This window comes from Leucopleurus acutus, assembly GCF_964270905.1.
Source record: "Leucopleurus acutus genome assembly, chromosome: 5".
Lineage (NCBI taxonomy): Eukaryota > Metazoa > Chordata > Mammalia > Artiodactyla > Delphinidae > Leucopleurus > Leucopleurus acutus.
In genome coordinates, this window is record NC_139147.1 from 71,616,932 (window position 1) to 71,628,430 (window position 11,499).

Genomic DNA, 11,499 nt, shown 5'->3' on the forward strand with positions numbered 1-11,499 from the left:
TTTCCTCTTGAGTCAGCAGTTACAGAACATTCATTAGAGTTGGATTTCTGGATGTGTTGGGTATCCCCTTATGTGCTAAAAGGAAAACAGGCTGCAAACCAACATCAGATTGGCCAGTAGCTTCTGAAGTTGACTCTATTCTTGTGCCTCACTTATTTTGTTTAAAAATGTGCAGATTTTGCTAGGGTACCAAGGTTTCAACCAGTTCTTCCTTGATCATCCCAATACCGGTATCTGGACATGCAAAAATTCTTCTTACAACCTGTCATTATTTTTGTTGTTGTTTGTCTTTATATTTTTGAACTTTTTCCAGTCAGTAGTAATAGCTTTATCCTATCTAAAGCATCAGGCACATTTGAAATCAGTTCTTGTTAAAGAATTGATACAAAGTTTCATAATTATGTTAACTTCCATTTGGAAGGAGTGCTTCTCAGACTTCTTTCTCAAGTGCTCTCATTTGGGGTATGTTTAATCCATTCAGTTGAGTAGCTTTCTTCTGTCTCTTTACTCCTTAATTATCCTAGACCCTGGTCTACTTTTATCCAGATCCTCAACTAGTGTTCCAACCACATTAACCTAATCATCTGCTTGTACTGACTAGAGAGTGAGCAGGATACAACAGAGAGGCCTAGTACCCACGAGGCCTTCATGGTACTGACCAGTGACAGGTGTCATGTCCCTTTTGATATCAGGCGCTGCCTCTCCCTCTCCGCTCTTGGGGTAAGATCCTCGCTTCCAAACCCGTGTAGTCTTCTGCACTCTTGGAAATATTCATGATTAGCTAGGACATCACTGCACCTCTGGTAAAAAAGAAGAAACATGATAAAGTGTGACTTGACTTTATTTTCCAAAGAGGAGAGAGTGTTATTTTTTCTCTCAAAGAAAAGAAGACTTCCTCTCTGTGAGGCTGAAGAACTGCTGAATAGTTTTTATGAAGACAGCGGTTTTCAGCAACCATGAATTGTCAACCGCCTCTCCTCTCTGGCGTGCCATGTTTTCTTTCGTAGCCTGGCCCTCAAGTAACCATGTTGGTTAGCTCTTTATTCAAGATATCTGTCTAAGATTTTTGTCTGATTTTTCCTTTTCTATCACTCGTAAACAGGCTGAAATTTGCCTTTTGCTTTTAGACAATTTTTTATTTAGGAAATATTTTTTGGAAACCTATTATGTACAAAGCTCTTTGAGGATTTTAAGGACAAGGCAAGACTTACGTATGATCCAAGGCAGTTTAGTGTTACTCAAATCAACGTTGCAAACCCAATGGTCTATGAAGGTCTACTATTGCCTAGAGTTTTTTCTTCTCTTCTAGCACTATTTAGAATGGAATACAGAGCTAGCCAGTGTATTGGGAACTGGATTTGAGTGGCGCAAATTCAGACAGAGTATATGATATACATGAACTTCTTTGTTAAATGAAATAGGATTTGTTATTTGCTAGTCAAAGATTTTGTTGCTATCTTAAGTTTTTCTATGCTTAGAGAGCATATGAAAACTGAGAGATTTCAATTCTTTTCTCTTATTTGTGTTTATAGCTTTGAAGACATTGATTTTTCAGGAATATTATTTGAGAATATGCTGTTATACAGAGCACTGTGTTAAGTATTTCAGGGCCAAACAGAAGAATTAGACACGATCTCATTTCCTCACACCGAGATATTATAATCTAGTGGTACATACAAACGTATATGTATACAGAGGAAACATGAAGAACAATTGAGCTACTCATGGCCAACTGCAGAATGATGTCATGTAAGCTTAGCGCTCTATTGAGGGGCTTAAATGCAGTAGATTGATCATTGTGTAGGTTTAATTAGGAAAAGGTCTTTCACTAGGCATCAAAGGAAGTGAGGGATGAGACTTATCAGAACAGTCTTGTTTTCATGACTTGAATAGGCAGTATCTGCTTTTCTTGAACATGACTGTTATGTTTCACATTCTCCCCATTAAAATTATTTGGGTAGATGAGGTCTCTAGAGATTTAGGCATATCATTATTAGAAATCCTTTTCAAAATTCTTTCTTGGAAATAGACTTTGGAAAGTCTGCCATAGTTTCCTAAAATTATGTTTGAGAGTTCTTTAGTAAAGATCATGTTGAATAGCTTCATGAAAATTTGTTGTTTACCAGGCATCTCTAGGGAGTTGCCAAACCATAGAGAAGTTCTTTTTTTTCCTCTGTGCCACCGGACAGGAAGGGAGTCTTTCCGTGAAACTTTGTTAAGGACGTGGAAGACTTCTCACATTCAGTGGTTAATAGCAATAGTGGTCAGATGTTAGAAGCAAAGTTTCAATTCCACATACATTTAATGAGTAACCTCTGTGACCTAAATTCTGTGTTAGGTACTGATTCTGGTATAAAAAAAAAGAGCTAGATAGAGTTCTTGACTCTGAGAGTTTATCATTTAAGAGCACTTGAGATTTAGAGAATGAGAGAAATTGGAGTCATTTGTTGCTGCTTGGTAGAGAGTGTGTCCCTGTTTGCCTTAGGATGCTTCATTTTCTCCTTCACTGCTTTGCACTAAACGTGAATTTGTGTTTCCACCTGGAGTTGTAGCCACTTTGACCTTCTCAATGCTGTGCATAATGTCACCAATTCAGTCTGTTGTGACTTGAACAGAGCCAAACTATAAATTGGATGTAAAGCTTCACCTGGACTCTGCTCCGTATCCTGCATAGAATGTAGCACCTAGCTGCTGCCCTGAGTGCTTAGCTGCCAATAGCTTGGACTGCTTTCCATTATTATCCCTTACCTCCTCCCTTTCCATTTCCTGCTCCCCTTAACTCTTGTTTGCATTTAGATGCTGACATCAGAAGGAGCACACTCTCGAACAACAAATCATGTGTTTCCTCCCAGTCCTTGTAAGTACTTTTTTTTTTTTTAATAAAACTTTGGGATATGTCGAGAAACAAACCCAGGTCTTGGCATATGGATGGGAAGGCCATGGGATGAAGCCATCTGAATTCACAAAGAGGCAAGTTTAATGTGACAGGCCTGTCTGATGGTGGTGAGTCCAGGGAAGAGAGCAGAAGATCATGGGATCAAACAGGCTGGGCTCCGGTGGAGGCAAAGCTCGCAGTGTGGATTATTCCTTCTCTGCTAACTCTGATTATACCAGAGGCTCCCAGAAGATCAGTTCTCAAAAGAGAGAACAGTGATCGTGATTTCTGATTATGAAATCAGATTGAACAGGTTCCACGTAGACTCAACTAGAGGAAATAGTAGTTCATGCGGGAGTGACAATAGTCTTCATAGTCCACAAAGCAGTTTGACTCACTCTATTTTGTAAACAGGTGTTGTCATCTCCATTTTGCAATTAAAGAAAGTGAAGTTTAGGGCTTCCCTGGTGGCGCAGTGGCTAAGAATCCGCCTGCCAATGCAGGGGACACGGGTTCGAGCCCTGGTCCGAGAAGATCCCACATGCCGCGGAGCAACTAAGCCCGTGCACCACAGCTACTAAGCCTGTGCTCTAGAGCTCGTGAGCCACAACTACTGAAGCCCGCGCGCCTAGAGCCCATGCTCCACAACAAGAGAAGCCACCGCAATGAGAAGCCCGCGCACCGCGATGAAGAGTAATCCCCACTTGCTGCAACTAGAGAAAGCCCGCATGCAGCAACGAAGACCTGATGCAGCCAACAAATAAATAAATAAATGAATGAATAAATAAATAAATTACTTAAAAAAAAAAAGAAAGTGAAGTTTAGAGAAAGAATTTGATAGAATTCTTAACCAGCAGTGCCATGAATGCTAGTAAGTGGGATTTGAGCCTAAGTCTTAAAACTATGTGTGGACCTGTGTAATTTGCTCCATACTCACATGTCTGAGGATGATGAGAAAGGACGCTGAATGGACTGGGGGTGCTGTGAGTGTTCTCTCAGTCCATAAATCACTGTGTATGGTATCGGGTCCTGAAGTTAGGGCTCCCATCCTCCTGTCTTTTCTCTATGCTCAGTCTTCCTTGACTCTCTGTTTCAGCTCTCACTGCTTCCTACACTCCACGTCTGCTGAGGCAGTGGCCATGGGGCTCCTGAAGCAGTTTGAGGGGATGCAGCTCCCAGCCGCCTCAGAGCTAGAGTGGCTTGTTGCAGAGCACGATGCCCCTCAGAAGGTAGATTCTTCAAGTCTTTTTCTCCACCCAGCGTCGAGCCCCAGGAGGCTGTGAGCCTTTCTGATATTGTTCTCCTTTATTACACGTCTCCAGTTTAGAATGAGCCTCCATGTTTCCTTCCTTACTTTTAGAAGCCATTCATTACAAATGTATGTCGGATAAATGAAGGAATGCGTGCACGCTTGCCTAGGTTTCCCCTAGCCATCGTCAGGATAGGAGATAACGGCTCCTCCAGTGTCCTTATTCCACATGACTGCTCACTAGACCCGGGGGCAGCACTCCTGTGTTGTGACCACCTTGAGACACTGGAAAAGTGAACTATTCAGGTTCTTCTTTGCTCTGCAGTTGAATAAGGCATGAAGCACCCTGGCACACCAAGGGTCCTGGGCTGGGTTCAGGGACAGCATTATCAAGGGGTGCCACCCCACTGGGATGCCGTTCCTGTTCCTTGTGATTCTTGGAGCCCAAGACCCTCACTTCTAGTAGCCTGGTGCCTTATCATTTATTTCGAGGGCCAAGGTTCCCTGAAGCCCTTGCTTATGGTGTTCCTGAAACGGCTTTCATTAATTATGCTTCTGCCATGGCCAGAAGGGTCAAGCATATGCATTCCCCCAGATTGTCCGTGGTGGATCACCCTGTGCTTTTCTCCTGCAGCTCCTGCCCATCCCTGACTCACTGCCCATCTCACCAGATGACGGGCAGCATGCTGACATCTACAAGCTACGTATTCGTGTTCGAGGCAACCTGGAGTGGGCCCCACCCCGGCCTCAGATAATTTTTAATGTTCATCCAGCCCCAACGTGAGTAGTCAGTGGCCGTGCCCTTTGACAAACAGATACATTCTCTTTGGATTGTCAGAGCCTTCTCTTCACCCTATTGTCCCTACCTGCTGCTGTACCTCCCATACAATTCTAAAAGGCAGAGGGAGAGAGTTACCTACTTGTCTGCAAGGTTTTTTTTTTTAATATTTATTCATTTATTTATTTTGGCTGCGCCGAGTCTTAGTTGCAGCATGCGGACTCTTAGTTGCGGCATGCATGTGGGATCTAGTTCCCCGACCAGGGATTGAACCTGGGCCCCCTGCATTGGGAGCACAGAGTCTTACCCACTTGACCACCAGGGAAGTCCCTTGTCTGCGAGTTTTACTCTTAGTCCTTCCATTCCTTCCCAGAGCTAACCAGAAATAAGGTCTTTTTTTTTTTGGCGGTACGTGGGCTTTTCACTGTTGTGGCCTCTCCCGTTGCGGAGCACAGGCTCCAGACGCGCAGGCTCAGCGGCCATGGCTCACGGGCGCAGCCGCTCCGCGGCATGTGGGATCTTCCCAGACCGGGGCACGGACCCGTGTCCCCTGCATCAGCAGGCGGACTCTCAACCACTGCGCCACCAGGGAAGCCCCAGAAATGAGCTCTTTTATCACTGGCCTCCCAACCTATTGCTTTCCTCCCAATAGTTTTATGAGCTTTTTTTTTTTTTCCCTCAAGATGGATGAATGCTTTTCTTTCCTTTTGTGCTCTCCTCTTTACTATTTCTCACCTCTTACATTTGTACAGAAAGTGTGGTTCATTACTGGGGAGAGTCACTGCCTAGACCTAAATTCTAACCTTACAATCCTTGGTTTAAATTGGTTCTCCCAATAGGTTCATTTTGTCCAACTCTAAAAAAATAGGTGAATTCCCCTCTCTTCCCATCCTTATAGGAGCCCTGTATTTGTATCCCCATCCTTTACGTCTCAGAGACCTCATGCAGCTGGTATCTGCCAATCCCCTCTCCTTCCCGTTTCCTCAGGAGGAAAATCGCTGTGGCCAAGCAGAATTACCGCTGTGCAGGATGTGGCATCCGGAGTGACCCTGGTGAGCGTCTTCTCTGACCTCCCCTGCTGCCTCCAAGGGCTTTACGCTGTCACACACCTGGGCGAGGGAGCTGGTCAGAGAAGTAGTAAGAGGAGGTGACAGAGCAGAACTGGGGAAAGGGAAAGAAGAGGCCTGGAGGACGGAAAGGGGTACTACTAGGCAACAGTACTGGTAATCAGAGGGAAATGATTTCTAGGAGCCCATTACCAGGATTGTGTACTGGAGAACCTTGTGTACCCTCAGCCAGGTCCTTGGAGGCTGGATCTTACCAACTCTGGCAGCACTTGTTTCCTCAGCGGCCTCCAGGCTGGGACACACAAACCACAGGCCCCACTATGTCGGTTTCTGGCAGCTTTGGGAGCTCAAACAGAGGTGGCTGGAGCCCACTGGCCATCCCTTCCTCCTCTTTCAAAAGGAACAGCAGGGCTGCCTCACCAGCTTATAGATGGGAAAGCCACCTCTGACCTTCTGACTTTCCGTCTTTTTCAGATTACATCAAGCGGCTGCGGTACTGCGAGTACTTGGGCAAGTACTTCTGTCAGTGCTGCCACGAGAATGCCCAGATGGTTATCCCCAGCCGAGTTCTGCGCAAGTGGGACTTCAGCAAGTACTACGTCAGCAATTTCTCCAAGGACCTGCTCATTAAGATCTGGAACGATCCTCTCTTCAATGTGCAGGACATCAACAGTGCCCTCTATAGGAAGGTCAAGCTGCTCAATCAAGTCCGGGTAAGACCCTTGAAAAGGTCACGTCGTAGATTACCCTCTGTTCATAGAGGTTGCCCAATATCACCACACTCCTCTTTGTCGCTATGGTAGCGCTGTGACCATCTCATCATTCTCACTTTCTCTCCGTACTTCTTCATGCCATTTTCGAGGTATCTGTCTAGTTAGAGTCTCGAACCTGGCAAGGCAGCTTGAAAGCTATAGATAACGATGGCAAAAGCAGGATTTCTCCCTTCCCTGAAAATGTTACTGAACGGAGAATGGGGTGTCGGGTTGGAAGTTCAGATTCTGGACTTCTCAGCAGCTCCCAGCTGTGTATGTGATCTGGGCAGACTGACCTAGCAGAGGGCCCTGCCCTGACTGGGGGTGCCTTTGAAGCGAGTTGTTGAGTTACAGGTATAGAGAACAGTCTGGCTCTGGCTGCCTCGTGCAAAGCCTCCAGACACGCAGGGTTTAAAGGTACTGGCCTTTCTAACGGTGGTTTCTCTCCTCTTTACACCCCTCTGACTCCCCACCTACCACCACAATGCCGTTCTCTTCAGCTGCTGCGGGTCCAGCTGTGTCACATGAAGAACATGTTCAAGACGTGCCGACTGGCCAAAGAGTAAGTCTTGTGTGGAGGCCAGAGGCCTCTGGCTGAGCTAATGTCTCTGAAAGAAACATGTCCCAGCATTTGGCCCTTGTTATGTGAAGCAGGAGAGTAGGGGGATCTTGCAGAAAATTCCAGAAATGGTCAATGAGAAGCCTACAGCAGTAACTGTGTCTGTGTCCCTCTCTCTGGAAGGGGAGATCTGGTTATTCTACCCAGGGCAGGCCCACCACTCTTTGCAGGCTGACATGCATCACTACAGAAGGGCCTAAAAGTCACTTCTGCCCTCCAGACACCTGGTGGTATGGAGGGTTGAGGTGGCCTGGGCTGGCTGAATGTTACCCACCCTCATTACTCTGCCTAGGACGCTTTTCTTCCCTGTCCTGCTTCTGGATAGAAATCCTTCTGCCCTGATGTGCCACACAAAGTGTTCGTTCTCCGCTCCCACCCACTTCCCCTCATTTCCTGCAGGCTTCTGGACTCCTTTGACACAGTTCCAGGCCACCTGACAGAGGATCTCCACCTGTACTCGCTGAATGACCTGACTGCAGCCAGGAAGGGAGAGCTGGGGCCCCGGCTCGCTGACCTCACCAGGGCGGGGGCTGCCCACGTAGAGCGATGCATGGTAAGAAACTCTCACTTTAACGTGCTGCTGGGCCCTTGCTTCGGGACACCGAGAGTAGCGTGCATCCAGGGTTCTTGGCATTTAGTTCCAGGAAGTTGAATTGGCTTGTCAACACTGTGAGAAAAACTGTACAGGATTGCTCTTCCCTGGGTTGCTGAACAGCTAAATCATCCAGCTCTAAGGAACCTAGAATTAGAAGGCGATCTGGTGCTGGCATTTCTCCTGGGAAACGGGCAGGACTAAGCAGGCCTTCACTAAAGAATTGTCATGATGTGAGAGGAGGTCCCTGGATTAGATTCTGGAGAGGGACTGGGTCTTGGCTTTATCATTTTCAATCACCGTGATCAAAGGAAATACTTTGCCCTCTCTGAGGTAAGCCTCAATTTTCTTGTCTCTAAAATGGAGATAATGATTAATACCCACTGTCCTTTCCTCTCAGTATTTTTGAGGATTGATGAAATAATTTATGTGAAAGCATTGTGTAAACTTAAGTATTCTGTAGATGCAAGTTATCATTGTTCTTGATGTATCCAACATACCAGAAATTCATAAATTCCATATTTAGAATTTCCCATCTTAGAATATGTCCAGTTTGTGTTCCTGTAACAGTCCCAGAATTAGAGCTTAAAATGGGGCATATGTAGACGTCCCATGTAGCAGGGGGCATTGGAAAGACTTCACTGTAACCTGACTCAAGGCTGGGTGTTATTTTGGAGAACTGTACTTGCCTTTACATTTTACCTTAATTGGTTGTGTTTCCTATTTCAAAATAAAATCATTACCCAGGCTGGAATTTTGACTTTAGGAAGCCCTTTGTGGCATCGTTCCTTCCTTCTTTTCATCTCTTCTTTGAGAACCACTCTCACGGCTGGAGTTTCTCAAACTCATGCCTCTCTTGTCTTCACCTTAAAGCTTTGTCTGACACTGCCCGGCAACACTGCCCAGCCCTGGCCCCAGTTTGGCTATCATGCTAAGTCCAGCCTGGGTCTCTTTCCTGAAGGTGGGAGAACACGTTCGAGTCCCTCAAGACTTATTTATATCTTGCTCCTCCCCTCGCTTGTGTTCACCCTCTTGGCCAGTTCCTGTGGTGTGCTTTGCCTCATTTTGCTGCCTGTGTCTTTCCTCTCCAGCTCTGCCAAGCCAAGGGCTTCATCTGTGAGTTCTGTCAGAATGCGGATGACATCATCTTTCCCTTTGAGCTCCATAAGTGCCGGACCTGTGAAGGTGAGGGCTGGTGCCCGGTGGGGTGGGCAAACAAGACAGAACACAAGGCTCATTTATTTCCCGTCAGCCACCCCTATTAGTAAGAGTTTGGTTTGGTTCAGCAGCTCCCTGTGTTTCCCCACAGGTGCACCAAGCCGTGGTGTGAGAAGGGTTACGGCAGCGACTTGCTTCCAGTTCGAGATAATACAAATTGTTCTTTTCTCTCTCCCCTTCCCAACTTGAATAGAGTGTAAAGCGTGTTACCATAAAGCTTGTTTCAAGTCTGGAAGCTGTCCCCGCTGTGAGCGGCTGCAGGCCCGGCGGGAGTTGCTGGCCAAGCAGAGCCTGGAGTCCTACATGTCAGACTCTGAGGAAGAACCCACCGAGGCCTTGGCCCTGGAGGCCGCCATCCTGGAGACCACCTGAAGAAAGCACGTAAAGCGCTCTTCCTAGGGGCTAGGGTCACACATAGTGCAGAACTGAGCCACCTTTTTAAGGACTTTCCCCACTTGTTTTTTTTTTTAATTATTATCATCATTATTAATTTTTACGACCTGTCTAATGTCCATGTACAGTCAACCTTATTTAGGTTGGTGGGGTCCAGTCTGTTGTGACAATTTATAGGTACCAAGTATTTCCATCAGAACTGACACATGGGTCCCTAAGTGAAGCTTCTAGTGCCTCTGTCAGGAAAATGGACAGGGAGACCCAGTTCTTCCGACATCCATGGCCTTCTCCACTTGGACCAGATCTGGTTTCAGCTGCATCTCAAGTATCATTTCCAGTTTTATTTTGTTGTAATTCTGGAGCTTCTGAGCCAGGCCTTTCTCAGCGAACTCACTTCTCCTTTGCTGCTGAAACAGGAGGCTGGAGTTTTCTCTCTCCCAGTCCTGGAATAGGGTCAGACTGCCCTGAGGAGAAGCAGCAGAGAATGGGACTACATCATGGGCATTCTTATTTAGGTGTTTTTGAGGCCATAAAAACAGCGTTATTGCTACCTTAGAATTTTCAGAAACCTCAAGGAGGCAGTGATGACTTCCTTGTTTGAAATATTCTGGGCATAGATGATGTCACAGGCTGACTTTCTTTATCTACCCTGGGGGACTTGACATGAAGAACAGAACTGACACTTAGACCAGGCCCATTTCTAGCATAAGTGACGCTACAACTCTGTTGTTTAAGGAGCATTTATTCAGTCAGAGGGGCTGTTGGCCTCCTCTTAGGTGATCAGGTCCCTTTTAGTCAACACAGCTCTGGTGCAGGTTTGATCTTTCAAGCTCAGGCAAGTCCCTGACACGATCCTAAACTGAGGACAGAAACCCCATCCACCATTTTATCTGTGGGTCTCTTGCCACTGTGTCCTCTGTTAGGTGGTCAGTGTGGTTCTGAGTAGAAGCCTGGCCCAACTCCGTGCTCTCCCTCCGCTCCTGAAGCACAGCTGGGACCCTCCCTGGTGGCTGATCTCTTGCGTTAGTTTCTTTTGTCAAAGTTGAGGAAAAAGCTTCTTGCTATTAGTGGTGTCAGACAACTTGGCAGTTTGTGGATGTGAGCACGAATGTTCCCGTGTTCTTGGGATAACAAGAGCCTTTATGCCAATTATGCACTTAACTCTTTAGCCTGGTGATATTCATATGTTCACTCATCCTTTTCTTATTACTAACTTTAACACACACACACACACCCTTTTTTTTTTTTTTTTTTTGCGGTACGCGGGCCTCTCACTGTTGTGGCCTCTCCCGTTGCGGAGCACAGGCTCCGGACGCGCAGGCTCAGCGGCCATGGCTCACGGGCCCAGCCGCTCCGCGGCACGTGGGATCTTCCCGGACCGGGGCACGAGCCCGTGTCCCCTGCATCGGCAGGTGGACTCTCAACCACTGCGCCACCAGGGAAGCCCCACACACCCTTTTTTAATGTGTGTTTTGATGGGAAAAGTTTTTGCTGGGACCGAGTATATGTTTGTCATATTCTTTAAGTTGCTGTACTTCCTGACCTGTGTGTAAAACACTGGTCAGGATCACTGCTCTGAGGGCTGGCAGCTCTGTGAACTAAAGCCCAGAGCATTTTTGTTTTGGGACTGACTTCTTCCTGGATGCCTGTCTTTCCGTAGCTGGTTGCTTGTAAGAAAAACTTGCTGTGGGTGCTACCCCGGGAAGCTGAACAGAAAGTTGCACATGGTTGGTGGAAGCTGATGAATGCCTGAGTTGGAGGCAACCAGGAGTCTCACAGGAAGTCGAAGGGGCAGTAAAGTAACAGCCAGAGCTGAGGCTCCACCAGGACAAGAGGGAGCAGGGAGGAATTGACTTCTGGTGTTGGTCCCTCTGCTTCAGACTTGCGATCTGAAGGCTACTTCAGGCTGTTCTCCCTTCAGTTCACGGGTGGGGCGGAGGGGCTGTGAAAGCCAAG

The 11,499-nt window shown here is 46.7% G+C and overlaps 1 protein-coding gene across 1 annotated transcript in view; it reads left to right on the forward strand.

Annotated features, from left to right (window-relative positions):
• RUBCN (rubicon autophagy regulator) overlaps positions 1 to 9,752 on the forward strand; it is a 55,326-nt gene extending 45,574 nt beyond the window's left edge. Inside the window, exons 12-20 of the mRNA XM_082839182.1 lie at positions 2,797 to 2,857; positions 3,972 to 4,104; positions 4,759 to 4,904; positions 5,890 to 5,954; positions 6,444 to 6,682; positions 7,222 to 7,283; positions 7,740 to 7,893; positions 9,024 to 9,117; positions 9,344 to 9,752. Coding sequence (XP_082695308.1) covers positions 2,797 to 2,857; positions 3,972 to 4,104; positions 4,759 to 4,904; positions 5,890 to 5,954; positions 6,444 to 6,682; positions 7,222 to 7,283; positions 7,740 to 7,893; positions 9,024 to 9,117; positions 9,344 to 9,522 — 1,133 coding nt within the window. The 3' untranslated portion in view covers positions 9,523 to 9,752. The remainder of the gene's footprint in view (positions 1 to 2,796; positions 2,858 to 3,971; positions 4,105 to 4,758; positions 4,905 to 5,889; positions 5,955 to 6,443; positions 6,683 to 7,221; positions 7,284 to 7,739; positions 7,894 to 9,023; positions 9,118 to 9,343) is intronic.
• Positions 9,753 to 11,499: the final 1,747 nt, after the last annotated feature.